The 18,807-nt window shown below is 39.9% G+C and overlaps 1 protein-coding gene across 1 annotated transcript in view; it reads right to left on the minus strand.

The window, feature by feature from the left end:
- LOC119659018 overlaps nt 1–18,807 on the minus strand; it is a 172,087-nt gene that overhangs the window by 3,253 nt on the left and 150,027 nt on the right. The window contains exon 2 of the mRNA XM_038066912.1: nt 9,600–9,899. Coding sequence (XP_037922840.1) covers nt 9,600–9,760 — 161 coding nt within the window. The 5' untranslated portion in view covers nt 9,761–9,899. The remainder of the gene's footprint in view (nt 1–9,599; nt 9,900–18,807) is intronic.

Here is an 18,807-nt window from a genome sequence, read left to right on the forward strand (position 1 = left end):
CTATTAAAAATAGGCTCTTTGTTGATGGATGCACTTTTTTAAGTTTTGACGAATGCTGTGCTTCACATACTATCAAATTTGACGACTTGTCGTTTATTCTCTCTGTTCTCCTTTCATTCATTCACAAAAATAAACATTTTTAATGTTTTCCGAGGGGTAAACTTCACTGGTACCGCGACTCATCTTATCACCCCACTTATAATCAACTTAATGTTTAAGAATAAGTTTTTGGACAGAGCTCTCTCGCCTTAAAATTACACGATTAGTTTGTTTGCGAAGGTGTCCGACCCATTTCGTAACCTGTTTGATCTATCGTTGAAACTGAACTGGTCCAATTGCTCGATACAGCTGTTCTTAATTGTTTAATTATGCCAAGTTCATTTGAGTATAGCCATATTTAAAGCTAACGCCAAATTCTCACCATCAGGATACTCTGCAGGATTCAAAAGTGGTTTTGTTCCCATCAGTATCCTTCTTTGCCTAGGGACACGCACAATTCGCATATGCGAAGTAGGAGCGTCGACCTTTGCTTTTATCTTTTTAGGAGGCAACTTTTCAATACCGGATGCAATGTTTCTGAATCTTGACTAACCAACGCAAACCACTGATTTTGAGCGGTTAACAAGGTATATCGAAGATGATGATGAGACAGTTACAGTTCCTCTTCAAACACAATTGAATCTCGAATTCTTTTCTCTCGAACGCCATCTCGACGACACAATCGTCGGGTTAATTTGTCATTACGGTTGTTTTACTATCTGTTACATAAGAGCGTGGTCACTGTTAAATAATAATAACAATTGATTTTTCGAAAATTCGCAAATTTATTGATAATTTGGTCGTTAATACTCAATGCAAATACCTCAGTAGCAAGTCCAATCTCCTGCATTGTCAATTATAGTCTGGCACCATCGGGGCATACTTTCCACTAGTTTTTCTGCATATTCTACCGGAAAAGACCTCCAAATTTTCCGAATTTTTCGAGAAAGTTGATCTAAATTACATGGCTTGCGTCTGCGAAGCTGCATTTTCATCAGAGCGCACACATTTTCTATGGGATTTGCATCCGGTGACTGAGATGGCCAATCTAAGGTGACAACTCCGTTTTGCGCCTTCCACTCGCTACACGCTCGACTCCGATGTTTCGGATCGTTGTCCTCTTGAAGGATCCAGCTTTCATTTTTCTCGGTATACCATTGCTTAGCAGATGGTAACAAAGCCTTTTGATATATTTTATTCATTTTTTCGGCATTTAAATTCTCGGTAAATAAGAACAAAGTACCAAAACCTTTGTTTGAGAAGCACCCCCAAACATGGACCTTGACGGGGTGTTTAACAGTCCGTTGAAGCATCCTACTGGTAGAGGTTGCCCAGGCGTGTTTGATGGTCGGAAATGCCCAGAAGGAGGATTCATCAGAAAAAACTACGTTGCCCCAATCGCGGTCCAAATTTTCCTTCGCCCATTCCACTCGTTTTTCAACGTGTTTTGCACTCAACATTGGTTTTTCCAAAGTACTGCGATATTTCAGTTTATTGGCAAGCAAGTGCCTGCGAATCGTTCCGTAAGATATGTCAACACCTTTTGCTTTCAATTTCACAGCAGCTCCACGTAAAGCCAAAGTTGGATCTTTCGAGAACAATGCGAGAATCTTTTTTTTGTCTTTTTTTGAGACTTTGCTTGCACTTCCGCGATCAGGAAAATCATCAACGTTACCGACTTTTTTATAGCGATTTATCCACTTGCTAACAAACTGCTTCGACTTTCCCATATATTTCGCAGCAGCAGTTTGCGTTAATTTGGGTCCTTTTTCAAAATTGCATCAAAGCGAGAGGCGTAAACAGCACTCATTTCGAAAAACCACTCAATTGAAGAATAAATTTGGCAGAGAGCTGACTTTTTACAAAAAGCATGAAGGACTGATGTGCCCTCTATGTCATAGAAAAAGAAACAGGACGCTCAGATTTTTTATCTAACTTATACGATGTGATAGGACAAAATATGACAATTTTTGGGTGTTTATGTTGCGATGGTGGGATTCTGGGGAGCACTCCCCTCCTTGCTGTGACACTATGCAGTAATATTCTGGCACGGCCAGAATACTAACTGCGAGATTCCCGTCAAGGAGGAATTTTTCAGTAGTGCGTTTTGCGTCTGGATCTTCTCGCACGGTTGGGGAAATTCGACCTCCCAAACTCAGCACGATTTGTTTATGGGATCCGGCTGCTGACCGGACAAAAGATAACTTATGTAGCTCGTCGGAGAGTATTGATGAGCACTGGGGCGCCATCAAAAGTGTTCTTCTCTCCGGTGTAAATGAGGCTGTCGGGCACGTTCCGAAGGGGCACCATAGAGCCCGACTGACTCTCGAAACAGAGGGACGGATCGAGGAGCACAGGAAACTAAAGACTTCTGTTGCTGCGCTTCATCTGCGCCGTGACAAAAGGAGATTTGTTATAGTGCTGGTCAGGGAAGCAAAGCTGTAACAAATAATTACGATTTTGTTACCGTATACCGCATCAGGAAAAAACTTACAGGTGGTGACAAGTATCCCGATGGACTTGTGAGGGAAGTTAACTGTAGACTCCTCATCCACGACGACGAGCAGCTTAAGAGGTAGAGGGAACAGTTCAACATGGTCCTCAACCATATAACATCTGGTGAAGTTCCATTTCTTGTGATTGAAATTGGTAGTCACCGTAACATACGGATTCGGATACAAATAGAAGGGAAATTATTTCGGCCAACAATGCGTTCCACGCGGCTTGACGACCTCCTTCGGGAGGTATTCATTGCAGGTCATACTTTAAGATTGGTTAACAAAAACCTTGCTGGCTATACTATGCAATGGAAAACATTTTAAAAGATTGGCTGACTAGTAGCCGACAGTAGAGGAGAAGATTTGAAGAGAATCAAAGCGCGTTTCGTAGAACCGTGAACGATGACGATAAGATGTGGCAGGCCCGCTATGCTCCATATGGTTTATATTGACCCCTATATATATGTATATATGTTGCCGCCGATACAGCCCAACAACGATGAAATATTTTCTTTTTAAATATCTTTTCATCCTGTATTTACATTATTTGCAGAACTCAAGAAGGGAGTAATAGCAATACTGGTAATTTTATCTTTTTTCATATACTTTTGGTGAGACACCTTCATTTTTGTTATACTCCTACTAATGAAAGGTGGTTGGTTGGACCTTTATTTTATCTATCAGCTTGAATTCTATACTCCTTGTGTTTTTTGTGATCAAAGTTTATTTATTTATGATAAAATGTCTCACAGAATATGTAAATTAGATTCTGATCATTTTTGTCACGTTTGTAGACGTTTTTGTCACTTTCCATTTGCAAAAAAAAGACGGCGGATATTGGGATGTTTTAAAATAGCATATTTGCATTGTTTTGGATTCTTAGTGAGAAATCGAAGGGTGTCCTGTTTTGTGAAAGTTTTAGGCTTACCCTTATACGCTGGTCTTAATTTCGATCACCAATGCCGTGGAGAGGTCTCTCAAATCACGAAAACAACCCTTACTTTTTTACGACATGACATTGAATATAGATTGGAAACTGTTTAATTTTCTATTGATGATATCAAATCACATTTACTTGTTGGCCTTCTGTAAACAGTAAAGAAACCTATCACACAAGGGACAGCCAAGCTAAAGAACATTATTACTCAAAAAAGATAGGACTAATGATGAATTTACTTTAGCAAATATTAATGTGAAATAAACTTCTTTAATCGATCTGTAAAATATATTTTTACCACCGTTACATTGAGCCTGATAAAAAAAGTCGTCGAAGTCATTCTGCTTCTAAATATCTACGCAAAAGTATTCCAATATTCTATCTCAATCGTATGTATGGATTATTCTACACGATGTTTTATTTAAATGCCCGCCCAATTAGTAATATGGTGTACAGGTCAGTGGAATAGCTGATGCTGCTACTACCTTTAAGTCTTCATGTTATGCTTTAAATATTTACCTGATTTCGCCAAGTTGCTTGTGAGGCGTTGTAGCGAAATGAAGTTTAAAGGGCAAAAACCTGAACGCAACAGTCATAAAATGAATAATAACGCCACATTGCACCGTTGCATCGACCTGAGCCTGCTTTCTTGTGAAGCCACCACAGAAAATTTTAAGATTGAATTGCGGTAATCATCCAAAGAATGAAAAATTTATGTTTGCCCCCGAGGGTGCGTTTCAATCAATTAGTGTGCTGAATGGTGACGAAACGGAACAAAAAACTGGCAAAAATGATAATTTCGTCAATACCGAGAAGGAATTCGCCACCCGCTAAGCGAAATTCGCGCTGGACAGGTGCAAAAATTGCACCGAAAATAACAAATGTCGAAGCTAAAATCACCTCAGATGCACACGCGCATTTATTTCTTTTATGTTCGCTATGTAACTTTCTTTATTTCACGTTTTCATCTTGGATTAGTTTTTTATCTTTTTCTTCTCTTAGGTTTTCGACACGGAGCTGGATGCTGTGCTCTGCAGCCTTTGTATTGTCAATTCAAGCAATGCCTGCCCCTACCTCCAAAGGAGGACAACAAACAGTCCCCAATACAAAACAACATGCATAGGCCATCAAAAAGATTTTCTGATCTTTCCAGGTCTTTCTTCATTATGAAGCAGTGGCACCCCACATTTGATTCTTAGTCGTTTCTGATGGATACGCAAATTTTTCAATTTCAATTTGAAATTTGTATCAATTCAGCGGTGAGTGGGTTTATGCCAAAGTTTTGGACGAACTGCCATAAGCGAAACCTCAGTCCTAGGTAATCTGCATATCGCCGAGGTATGAATGAGTTGGCTCTTGAGAGCACGCGGACGAATTTTCTTGGATTCAGCATGTGGTACAGACTGCGCCTTCACTTTGTACGGAGCGTGTGCCCTAACGAGAAGAGATTTTCAACAGGCCCTTCGGCAATGAACACAGCATTTTTTTTATTATCTTCTTTTTTATTTTCCATTTTATCTCCATTTAATTTTTTGACTCATATCCATAATTTTCTTCTAAGATGTTTTTACTTATTTAACTTTTTTTTTCTTTTGAGGTGAGCTGAATGCAAGGAGTACGTTTCTCCCCGTCGAGTCCAGAACGAGATCGACATAAAACTTAAAAAATTATGAAATTCAAGTCATCACTTAAGCAAATAAGCACCTGACGAAGGCATGGTATCTTTAGATGGATAGTTGCGGGACTAAATTGCGGATGAGAAGCTGTTTGGTATATGCATATTCAAGAGATTTTAATTTATTGTCAAAGGTAAATTTATGGTGGAATTAAGAAAATGAAAAAAATTGATGTACGAAACAAAATATCAATGTGAAAGAAGAGAAATAAAATAAAACACATTAGTGGCTCCATAAGGCAAATGTTGACTTTGAAGTCATTTGTCTAAACGGCCTTGTAGCCAGTGTTGATAATATTTTCCTCGGATTTTCAGCAGGTGTACGGATTTTCAAAGGTAATAAAGTTATGGAAGTTTAAGATTAGTAAAACCGGTGAATTTCTACGGAATGGGATGGAATCCTTATCACCAAGGGATCCTCTCTACGACTATGTTTTAGTGACTACTTAATTTGAGATTAAAACTATGAAACTTAAACTATACGTTTGATTTTCTTGGTAAAGATGATGATGTTGAGCATAGGTTGACGCAGATTTACTTTCACGTAGGGTTAGTTTTAAAAGAGGGAAACATCCGTTATTGACATCTTTAGCGTTTTGCTTGGGTGTCGCGACCTGGATAGATGTGTAGGTTGGGGGGTGATTGATATTTTTCAAGGAACTTCACTGCATGTTCTACAAGAATAGCACTCAATGCACGGGGTTTGGGAAGCTTCATAGAGAATCTGATTATTATCGGTTTATGCCGTTTATGCCGGGCTAGTGGCAAGGATCTACCTTTCCTTAAGGCGCAATCTCAACTGGCGGCTAGATGTATCTGTTCACCGAATGAAACCGAACTTGATTATGCTGGTTTTAATTACTTCTAACAGATACGCGTTTGCGACAGACGATATTGAGCTATATTGAAGTGGGCTTATTGTATCGAGGAATGGGATAAAGGGATTTGGAGCCGTAGGTTTTACGTTTTATTGACTTGTTGATATGAAGAATATTGCACAAAATTAAATTCATAATTACACCAAGCCAAATGTCCTATTTCGGCATGGGGATACGGTAAGCGAATAATCTTGAGAAGAGTTTTCCAAAAGTCAGAAATCGTTTTTGGTTTTCCTTTAAGAACAAACTTTAGCACATTTACGGGTGGATTGCGAATAGTCACTATCAGTAGAGGCCGTCTAAATGTAAATTCAGGCGGACTTCACCGCACGTATTCTTCGTGGTGGTTATGCGATGAGGTTATTACCGTACATATGGGTTTCGGAATACCCGCTCCAAGAGCGAGAAGAGAGTCGCAGAGAGGAGGAAGTCTTGCGGAAGGCAAGCCAGGTTGGTATACGAAAAGGTCAACTGTTGCTGAACTTTTTTAGAATTTCCTCCCATCTAAAAAGCAAAGTAATAGCTTGTAAATGCGCGGGTGGAAGAATCCATATTGCTAACAAAGCCGATTAATATCGTTAATGCCACGGCGGCAGGCTGTTGTAGGCGTCTTGCGGTTGCTTGGCGAACTGGTAGTCTGGGATAGTGTTATTCCTATAACAGTGTTGATTGATAATTCATTTTATGGTCCGCTCGAAGATTTTGCTGGAGGTTGTGTTTATCAGACCTATCTTCAGTGTGCACCTGTTAGAAAGTTATATCGCGAATGTTCCTTAAGAAAACGAACATATCATTCAGGAAACAGCCTAGAGAATAGCTAAACGAGTAAAATTAAAGGGGCATTAAAGTACAATAATAATGCGTAAATGGAAATATTTGGTGAGATTACAAACCTTAATTGCCATTTAGTCCTTTTCATTTATTCTGAGTCATAGGAACCTGTTTGTTTATAGTAAATTGTGTTCTCAATATTTAGGGGAGACACGGTTGCTGCGGATGATGCTACCGTGTTGCTTCTAAGAATTTCCCTTGCAGGATCGAAGTAATTGAAAATGGAGTGTGCATTCGTAAATCAGAAGATGTGGACAAAATATCAAAGGATACATGTTCAATAAGAGAGATATATGAATGCACAATGTGCATGTCCCATACTCTACAAAGGAGTTAATAGGAGTCCACCATAATATTTGGATATGGGTTTGTTATAACTAATGGAGTTTTCAAGATTTTGTAAAAGACGCTTTGTCTACCTGCCTATTTATCTATAATATATGCTTGTATGAAGGGTTCCCTTAAAAGCTAATAGGGGCTATACATTTTTTTTTTTTCAAATATGGCCGTATGGGATATGAACGAAAGGCCATGCTGCGTACTTTTTGCGAAAGGTCCTAGTTTTGATATTGATCGGATAAGTTTGCCCAATATATTAGCAAGTCCGATCCATTGAGTGTGGGTAGTACTTATTAGATGTATTGTGCACGGAGTAAAGTGGAAATGCGTGAAAATGCGTTAGATCAATTTGGATGGGCAACGTTTGTTTATTTAGGATTAGCAGAATATTTATGGCTTTGACATGTATGTACATATATCTGGAGGTTAGCAATTAATGCAGAAATATTGAGCAGTTTTTAGTTATATACGAATGGAAAACCATGCATGGAAAGTTTCATATAAGATGAACACAAAACTTTTATACCCGAAGTGGCCAGCTTCCGGTATCCTGACTTCTTTTAGTTATTTGTATATCAGCATCAATTACTGGAGACAGACATGTGTATTTATATGTATGTGCTAATGAAATTTGCGGGTAGTGTCCCATAAGATGGTCATTGGTGGTATTTAATTTACCTACATATATGTATGCTTTTGTGCCCGGAGATGCGGGGAGATGCGTTAGATCAATTTATCAGTATACGGTAACAGGCCATGTTTATGTTCTTAATATATTTGTACATATGTGTTTCTTGGAATTTGAAAACATATGAATTAATATTTTTCTTTGTTAGCAATGTACGAATGGAAAAGCGTGCTGATAGCATCGTATTATGTTGAACGGTGCCATTAATCGAAATTAGTGAGAACAGCGTGGACATTTTCTAGCATGCATCTTTTGTGACTTCTTACACAAACAAATTTGCATAGGTTAAGAAACATATCTAAAATTTTAGGAAATTTGCAAAAACATTTAAAAGTTGAAGGAAATCATCAAATGCAATAATAATCGTTGACGTTGGGGTGTTGAGGACTGTGGTACTTTGTAGGAGACAATGTGGTTATCATTAGGCTCGGACGGGATTGGTACCCTGATTTGCCTCAGGTACTCATTTGCAGCTCAAACAACTGGTATCGAACATCCAGTCATGATGCAAATCACTCTGCCGTCACTTCGATAACCTAGCGCTCTAACTATAATATTACGCCACCCGGAAATTTATTTGATGGAATACACTTTCATCCGAACTAGCAGGAAAATTATATGTAAGAATGCCTTCTTGTCTACAAAACTTTCCGATGGCTAATGGCAAAAATACCTGTTATTAAACTAATTTAAAGAATTTTGTTCCGAATGAAAACTGAAGTGAAATCAAAACAGAGCAATAAATAAAGTTCGAAAGAAAACCAGTTTTCGCATAAAAATATGCTTTTTATCCTATTTTCACATTAAAGTTTTAGCATACTGATGTACTGATCCCTTTAAAAATACAGCCTTTTTGTTATTTGCGTAACGAGAAAACCACTGTGGGCACTCCATTGAAACGAAATTTCAACAAATACTAACATCTCAGTGCATAATATATTTGATTTTAAGCAGAGAATATGATGATAGCGTTACAAGTGTATATACTAAATCAATCCATAGAGAATTTTTCTACATTCTTCGACGAATAATTTGAGACAGCAGATGAATTTAAGTACTTCTTTTAACATGCCGTTATCTTACTCTAGGCTTGGTAACTGTTTACAAATAATGCTTCTTCTCTCAGTAATGCAACAATAATGCATTCCAACTAAATTTAAGAATTTAGTCAAAAGGTTCAGTTTGGTTCAACTGTTAATATGTTTTCTCATTTAGGCACAGACAATTTGGTTTTTCCATGATTAGAAGAATTTGGTTCAATTGAATTGAATACGAAGCTTAATTGGAGATTTCGTCTATTTTTGCAAACAGCATGCTGCGGATAAGGTACGGTACAGTCACAATTCATCTGTACCCAATAAATAAAACCCACCCATTACCACAAATCAGTGCAAGCCATTATGCGCAACGTGACAGCATGCATATCAAATGACATCACTTCGACGAGATTGGCTTGGTGCGGAGCATATCTTCCCTTTTGGTCTAGGATTACTATTGCAGAGTTAAGAAAGGATAGAGAAATGGGAGGCAACGCGAAACATGTTCGAATACCAACCGTCTGTTAAATGCAAATGGGCATTTAACACAATCCACCCGTCTCATAAAACACTCGAGCAATACAATAAACGTCGTAAGCATTTCCATAAAAATAAAATGTAAAAAATATGAACGGAACTATAAAATTCAGATAAAAACGTATGTTTTTTTCGCTTACCTGTTCTTGTGTTTTACTCGATCATGTCCTGTGCCGTTCAAAAAGTTATCGCACAGTCGTACATGGTTCAAGTCGCAGCACTCTGTGCCAATCTCTGAGCGAAGATGTAAATGAAGGACAGTGGAAACACGACAGTGGATTCGCATCAGGACCAACTGCATCAGTACTTACTTTATCCGGGTTGTAGCTAAGTATAGTTATCTATGCATGCTTTTGAATATTACGAATATCCGTCCCTATTTGTCGCAAAAGCAAAACGTTCATTCTGATTTACGATACAATCAAAAATCATCAGAAATTCTGTAAAAAAATTGAACAACTTGTAAGTAATTGAAGAAGCAAAACAAAAGACTCAAGCGAGCAACTTTGTTTGTGAGTTGTATTCTTATTGCCTATAAGGAAATCTTTTGCGTATGTATTTCTTTGGAAGATTCGTATCAAATGTCAGTCAAGCAAATAATTGTTTATGGGATTATGTCCAGTAATCGTAAATTGAAAAGAAGCATAGAATTGATATTGCCTTACATGCTCAGTTGTGAAACAACCGTTAGCTAGGAAGATTGATTTTTGCATTTTAGACGTTATCTATAAACAGTATTGTAAATGTTAATAAGTTCCATAAGTTATACTTTCATTTAATTAAGGGAAATTACCAATCTATACATTTGTTCGTTAATAAAAACGGATAAAATTGAAAATAATGTAATGTAATGAAATCAAAATCCAATGTTTGCAATATTTCTGCAAATTGCAGGGACAGCTAGACGAATATACAAGTAATTCCCTAATTGATGGAAAGAAGTTAATATGCTTTAGTACAATTCGCAGGAAAATATAAAGAAAGTGCTAGATCCAACCTGGTCCCTCTTGGTCACAGGGTCCCGCGACAAGGCGACCAAGAAAACGCATTGAATGTCGTTAAAAAAAACCGATTATGCCCGTTAATATGCTTCGGAAAAATACTAAGGCGTCTACATTAGTCAACGCGACTGGATCAGTCCTGGTTCTATTGAGAAATGACCAAGGGTTCATGGACGACTTAAAGACCAAACCAAATTAAGGCGTACATTGACGTCTGCGCTCTGCAAGGAACTCGATTGTGTGGCACTAAGAGCTACGATATAGAACGTGAACGCGATATCGAGATGATATCGAGAAAATCGCAGTCTGGCCAGTACTCGACACAAAAACCTGTAAAGTGCCTGTCGGCTGTTGGCGAAAAGGCAACTAGCGCCATGGGGTTGAAAACTTTGGCTCTGTGAGGGAGCCTTGGTGACGATTTTGCGAGTAAAGAGAAGAAATGATCTCACCCACGCAACTTCCGAATATTATAAGCATCAAAGAAGCGTGGGATCAAACGAAATATGATTCACAAAGCGATCTACTTAACTCTCGGGGTCACCAAGCCCTGTAAACGACTCATCAACGGAGATATTTTATTTTAGAATGACGATATTCATGTCATGTTTCGTGAGAAGAAATGCTTCTATCATAAGTTTCTCGCAAAGAAAACCTTGGTCAATTTGTAAATTTATAAGAATACCAACCGTGAAGCAATGATCACTGTTGTCCGATCAGTCAGCCACAAAGATCTTTACGATAAAGTGAACATTAAGAACGGCTTTTCACATCCGTGATTGACACGGGGTTGCACCCGTCGCGCAAAAGTGGGTGGGCGGCGTCTTCGATGCTATGGACATGTGTGGATATTCGCGTTGACCTTGAACTCATTAGGTAAGATTAGTTTGAATATCAAACTCGATGGGAAATTATCCAAAGGCTGACCAAAATATCAATGGCTTGATAGATGGTGATTTAAAAGCCTCTCGACTCCAACTGGACCAAACCTATAATAATAATAATAATCGTTGGCGCAACAATCCATATTGGATCAGGGCCTTGAAGTGTGTTAGAGCACTTCATTCAAGACCGTAACGGTACACTACAGAACACTGTAGGAGGCAATGTGGTCAGCATTGCGCTCGCCCGAGATTATTACCCTGATTTGACTCAGGTACTCATTCACAGCTGAGTCGACTGGTATCCGACGTCAAGTCACGATACAAATCCCACTGCCACCAGCGAGATTTGAACCGCGGCCTTCCGTATGACAACCCAGTGCTCTAACCACTGAGCTATCCGGACCAAACCTATAGCCGAGAAAAGTAGTGAATCTGCTGTAGATTAGCCGACCGATACTGAACGATATAAAAGCTGAAGACGGAGAAATAATATGACCAAGTGTTATTAATGCTCAATTCAAAACTGAGGCGTCCTTGTCAACAGTTGAGCGTCATGTTCATAAATATAAGCTGTAGTAAATAGTAGCACGTCTAGTTTCTCTAAGCTAGAATTACAGTACTTTCTTAGGGGTATACACCAATAGACGAAACTTCAAATTGCTGCCGAAGTGCGTTGGAATGAAAGAACAATTATAAACATTGATCAATGACTGATCAATCTAAACGTTAATATTATGTTACGCCCAGTATCGGAGTTTCAGCGCGTCATCCCGCCATCGCTCGCAGCAGTCAATGAAACCTTCAACCCCTGCCGTTCATCGATCCGCTTCCATGATTCTACAGTCAGCAAGACCCTTTGACGTCTCCTCAGGACGTGGCAGACAAGCTGTGCCCAATCATCATCGATATTCTAATATAATCTCTCAGAAATATGAGTACTGAAGACTTTCTAGTTGTGGCGTAGATTAGTGTTTCACCAAAATGCTGACTAACATTGTATAAAAAATCTTCAATGGCGCGACATGCCAAATCAGCCCTTGGCCTTCAGGAGAGACTTCCTGTAGCCATCTCGGTGTTCAATCGTGTCCTTCAGTTGGGAAATTTCAGCAGATTTTTACTGGCCTCGTCCATTGATTCCTCCCATTGTTTGTGTGGCTTTCGCACTGGGAGGCGTCCTTCGAGTGTGCCTTTGTATACCCTGTTAGATATTTGCTTGTCGTCCATCCGTTCTGCGGGACGATGCTGCTGGGTCGTCATAGAGCGGGTACAATTCATGTTTATATCTAATTCGTCAGTCAGCTCCAAGTATTCGATTTTCAACTTTAGGTTCGAATGTGTCGATGGACATCTCTAATGCCTGTGTTAGAGTCCAAGCTTCAAAGCCGTACAGTAGCACAGGCCGTATTATGGGTCTTGTAAATTCGGAGATTATTTTTCCTGGGCACCCTTTTACTTTTCATTATCCGTAGGACTGAGTAGTATGATTTGTTGGCGATTATTCGTCGCCGAATTTCGTCCCTTTGGTTGCTATCATACGCTTGAAGAAAGTCGACGAAGAGCTGATGCACATCGATATTGAATTCATAGCACCTTTCCAGTGAAAATTTGGTCGATTGTGGATCGCCCTTTTTGGAAACCGCATTGGTATTCACCAAATTAATTTGTTTGTATATGGCTCTCACCTAGCTTGTATGATTTTCGTTTTCGTTCTGGATATCGCCGGGGTTATCCTTACGGAGACGAAATCTTTTATCGTACCGTATGCGATTCGTACACCTTTATTTTTCATGTCGTTGTCAGGTTTTAATATTCTGTCATTGTTGTATTTTGGCTGTTTTTCTCCTGCACGTCCGGTTTGCTATTCGCCCAAGCTCGTCGCAATTTTTTTATTTCCCCTTGTTCTATGTATTTACGGTAAACTTCGTTCTTTTTGTTGGTTGCATCACGACATTCCCCATCGGACCAGTCATTCGACTGTCTCCAAATTTATTAATCTGCTCTGCTTCGCGTGATATGCTTTCGTCAATCGACATTGAAACTTCGTCCTTACTAACATGCGGTCAGAACCACAATTGGACCCACGTAGTGACCTTATATCCGTAATGCTGGTTGCAGTCTATTTTCAGATAAGAAAATGGTCAATTTGTTTGAATGTGCGACCGTCGGGTGATGCCCATGTGAATGTCGCGATATGGGAAGCAGATAGAGTTTACCGTCATGTTTTTACTGCTAGCGAAATGAATAAGATGCTGCCCGTTGTCGTTCGTATCTTCATGGAGGCTGTGCCTTCCAATTGTTTCGCGGTGAGAATCCCCTCATTCAAGCAGGGCGCTGGAATCCCCTAACACTCTTTTTATGTCATTAGAAGGCAGTGCGCCATAAACTCGTTGGAGGTTATTGTAGAACTCGTCCTTGACCGCGTCATCTTTTTCTTCAGGTGGGGCGTGGCAGTTCACTAGCCATACGTTAAAAAATTTTATTTTAATACGAGTCGGACACAGTCGTTTATTGCTTCAAAATCAACGACTTGTTCTTTGAATTTGTTGTCCACGATAAATGCCATTCCAAATTCTCTGCTTGCCGATTCTTTTCCGCTTGTGAAAACTGTGTGCGCACGTTCGTCGTTAACCTTGTATCTGAGCCATTTCACTTTTTGGATCGGCAGGATGTTGATGTTGTATCCTGAAACTTCTATGAGGAGTTCTCGTATAACTCCGATTCTATTTAGAGTGAATGTTCCAAGTTCCAAAAGAGTAAACCACCGCCTGGTCTGAGGCTGTTGTCTGAGTTGCGCCGCAAAAGGGTATTGTCAGGAGGGGTTGACGGCTCCTCGCTGGTAGATGCGAATACTATATACGGTCGCACACTCGCTACGACCGTCGTTGGCGTTATCCAGCAGCCATCGCGGGGAGGTGGCGGTTCGGTTTTGCCTGGCCTGCAAGTCTATGTATTAAAGTATTAGCTCTTTGCCCACACCGCATTAACTGGAATTCGTGCGATAGGCAAGTTGTTTGACTCGGGTTCAAATGCTAGGTTATCATGGAGGTTTCTGAACTATGAACTACCCTTAGAAAACTACAAAAACAACACTTTGTCTGGTCTGGAACTAGTTGTCTATAAGAACTAAATTTATTAGTTTTGTACATCAATCCAGTAGCCTCAATGGCTTGCTCGCTATTTTCAATTTGTTCGTTATTTCGGATCATTACTTTGATAAGCGTACACGGTTAATCCTTTGTCTATTCCACTTAATATTTGAAATTTTCTTCCACTTTTTGGACAAAGATTTAAAGACGCGAGTGAATTATATGTTTCGAAAAATGTAAATTATATTGAAAGTTCCGAATGTGCATTTAGAGCGACTTGCTGTTCTCTATTTAGAGTACTTAATATGAAAAAGTTTTGTTCGCTATTTGGGATTGTTAACTATTTGGGGGTTTGTTATTTCGCGAATCTATTGTATTATGTATTGCGACGAATTAAAGTCGTTCTGACCTATCTACAAGCGATATCATATATTTCGAACAGAAGCAGATATTTGCGGGCATCTATTAGCACTATCGCTTGCATAAATTTCTATGCGAAATCTGTTGATCCGGCGACTTGTTTGTTTACCAGCATTTACAATATTTTACTTCAACTCCAATGAAGCCTCTAACCGAACATTTCGGGTTTAATCGAAACAGGAAGTGAACTAACACACTCATGCTATCTTTCAAAGGCAATTTACATAAAGTTGTTCCAACTTGTACCTCGTCGATGTTAATATTCCGCGTCTCAAGATGCTGGATAGATGTCATGCTGAAGCTGAAAGGCTGGCAGCGCAACATTCTCTGCAGGTTACTAGCCAAACCGTGGAATTTCCATTGATAAAAATTTCTTGGCCGTAGCATGGAACAGCGGACTTAATAGCCGAGCAACTTTTCCAAGCTCGACCCGCGATGATGCAATCGTTAATGAGCCTCAAGCACTTTGCGACACACTGTTTCTTTTTTATGCTAAACATGTTTCTTAGCGACCACAAAGAGAAGCTGACGAGTGGATAGTTGGCAGATATGTTTACTTCATAAAAAACCCGTCCCTAAAGATACTCGTAAACGTGCGCTAAAAGTTATGAATGAAAATTCGCGCAAACTTCTCAACGAAGTCAATATGCGAATGAGACTACAAATTAACCTGTCCGACGTTTGAAATTTGGTCGCAGCCATTAGATCGGCCATGGTGATATTTAGCGTTCGCGGAGCAATTCTCAAGGCTAACTAAAGCACAGTTGATTTTATGAGCAGAGGCAGAAAGTAGTAAGTTTTCTTTGTTATAAAGCAAAATGATGTCACATCATTTGCTCCACTTTTAACTTTTATATGGTCCGTTCTGCTCTTCGTGTTTATCGCGTGTGCATCACGTAAATCACATCACCTATACGTGAGCTAGTCATTTCGAGGTATCTCCTCTCTGGGATCGACTTCTGGATAACAAGAGGATCCGGATTGACTTTCATGAGATTAACCCTCTGTCCAGAAAATGTTATAGCCATTAGTACCAATCAGAAAATGTTTATACCTTTAGCCATTGGTCCCACTCTGATCAAAGGTTTAATGTCTCGAATCTATCAACTCCAAAACATGTTACCTTCGGCAAAAACATCTGTCTATTGCACTCCAAATTAGATGAGATAAATCCCATTTCTTCAATTTCTAACTATAAATTGAATGCAGGCATCTCTCCAAATTCACCATTTACATGAAAGATAATTTCGTGATGGTTACGCTTCTACCCCCGTTTGTCGATTTATTTTGGCAATGTTTGCAAGTAATTAGATATACTCGAACGTTACGCTCCTGCTAAAGGGTTAACCAGCAGGGCTTCATTGCCGTACTTTTGCTCGTTCAAAACATTACTAATTTCGATCTTGAGGGAAGGTAAACCGAACGAACCATTCATTTTGAAACTTTAGTTCAAGAGTCACTTTAGCTGTCGACTTCTCAGTCCGCCGAAAAGGTCGTCTACCCGTCGCCAGACAACAGCTACACACTCTTCTGTCTTCATCTGAACCTCTCTGGCCGTTAGATGCTGAATGGGTACCAGAAAATCAGAATGTCTGATCCTCGAAAACGCTTGCTGTGCGGTACCAATATTGTGCCACTCACGACAGTCGCGATCGCGACCACAATACAGCACTACGTCGACCACCACTACAAACGAGTTCATTCATAAATTTTAAGTTTTTGATCAAGTTGTGGTTTTATGTGTGACATGAAGTCATTCTTTTAGATTTTTTGCTTTTTGAATGTTAGATATGACTCTAGTTGATTCACACCAGATGCTGGCTATGTTGGAGCTGCTGTGGACTTGTCTTGTATTGCCTTCAACACTTTAACGCCAAGACAGATCACTTCAAGGTGGGTAAGGTATTCTCGACGACGACGGCGACAACAACAACGATGAGACCTCATAATAGTTAGCAATACGAAGCGTTTTAAAAGATTTTTTATCTGTGTGGACCGGAAATAGGTGTGCCTTAAATAACTGTCACCGATTAAATGTTGTTTAGCTCTCGAACAATGTTTGGCTATGAATAAATTTTGTAAGGGATAAAAAAGCTTGATTTGAGTTAGATCCTGGTTTGGTGCTGCATGGGGGATTAACAATTTTGCTGGTTGATCTGGAGTTTCGTTAGATTGACTGAGAATTAAGGATACTTTAAACAGCTGCAAATAGTGTAAAGCACAGTAACAAATACTTTAAATGCATCCAATCACTCGAAAATTCTTCCTGGTCCTCAGTTAGTAAAAGCTCTTTTCCCTTGATCTAACTTTTTTTCTCTTGACCTAACCTATTTGAAACTGGGATTGAGCTCTTTATGGGCATAGCGTATCTATTACACCCACGCACCAAAATTAATGATTCTTGCCGATGCGCTTTAGTTTTCCCACGATTTCCCGGGAACTTTGTGTTTTTTCTTCATTACTCTGCTCCACGTAATTCCAGGGCTTCCAGGGCTTCCAGGGCTTTAACTCATCGGTCATCCTGGGGTAATAGATTCTATTGCATGGCATAGCCAGTAAAAGAACTGTAGACTGTCCACAAATTGTTACCTGCTTTCTGACACTTCGGCCTTTTACCATTTTATAAATTTCACTCTCCCCGCATTCTAATAATTGTCTCCACTAATTTCTAACTTTTTTTCTGTGTTCCTTCAAAACAGATGTTTGAATCAGGTGTGAGTTGCATAATACTCCTTGCCCTGTGAGTTGAGGCTAAAGTCTTTTCTGCTTGTCATAAGAGGCGACTAAAAGGGATAGAGATCGTTCGGGCACAGACCTTGCCATAAGGTCAGTTGTTTTTCACTGATCGACACCGTATGAACAAGAAGATTGACCATTTTGCAATCAGCAGTCGATTTAGAAGTTATCCTGGATGTGCGGAATAAGAGAGGCTCTGACATCCGCCTTGAAAAGGATCACCATCTGATGGTCGCTTATGTTCGCTTGTGTCTCGCAGGGCGGGAGGGTTGCGAACTCTCGAGTTCAACTTTGACCTCTTGTACGGTACAGCTGTCGGTCCAGTGGAAGAACTATTTTGCTGATCGCACAACAGATATACTGAGTATGAAAATATCAAAGAGCATTGGGTTGTCATCAAAAATGTTATTTTCTCGGGTGCTATTCAACTTGTCTGTCACGTCCCCAGAAGGCGTCAAAGGGTCTGGCTGACTGTGGAACCATGGAAGCGAATCGATGAAGCTTCTATTGACCGCTGCGAGCGATGGTGGTGTCACGCGCTGCAACTCCAAAAGCGAGCGAAATGTCGGGAATTCAACGTTGTGTGCGCCATGGCAAAAAGTAAATTTGCTATCGCGCTGGTCAAAGAAACAGAAGTTGCCGTAGAACGCAATGTTTTCAGAAGTGTATACCGCATCACGAAACAGCTTGCAAGTGGTCGCAAAGCTTCAAGCCTTCTTCAGCACCTGTCCGCGTCGCATCATCGGAGTATGCTGGTCTATCTTAAACGAATGACTTAGTTGGCGCATAGGTCGGGCACTTGAACGCACTGTGGTCGGAAGACGAAAGTGGCAGCGAATCGACTCTCCCAAGATGGCCGATGAGTGGCCCGTCCCAAGGACAGTTGGCACAGAATAGTAGAGGTTGAGGGCGGGGGTCTCGGGAAGTCGTGGGGGATCTGAAACTAATTTTAGATAAACGTGAACGATGAAGCGTTGGTGTGGTTGACACGCAATACCCTACCCAGGGATAAATGACAACTATATATGATAGTCTTACCCCTTTTGTTTGTGTTGTTGTGATCTCTCCGCTGTGTGGCTTGGGTGTACAAATTGCCATACTTGAAATTTTGTTGCTGTTACTGGTTAGATTCAAAGCTAACTCATGCTGAGCTCAATAAAACTTTTATCGTTATTTTAGGAGTATCCATTGCAGATTTTTTATAGTTTCAATCAATTTAAATCT

The sequence above is a fragment of the Hermetia illucens genome, chromosome 6 (assembly GCF_905115235.1).
Source record: "Hermetia illucens chromosome 6, iHerIll2.2.curated.20191125, whole genome shotgun sequence".
In the NCBI taxonomy this organism is placed as follows: domain Eukaryota; kingdom Metazoa; phylum Arthropoda; class Insecta; order Diptera; family Stratiomyidae; genus Hermetia; species Hermetia illucens.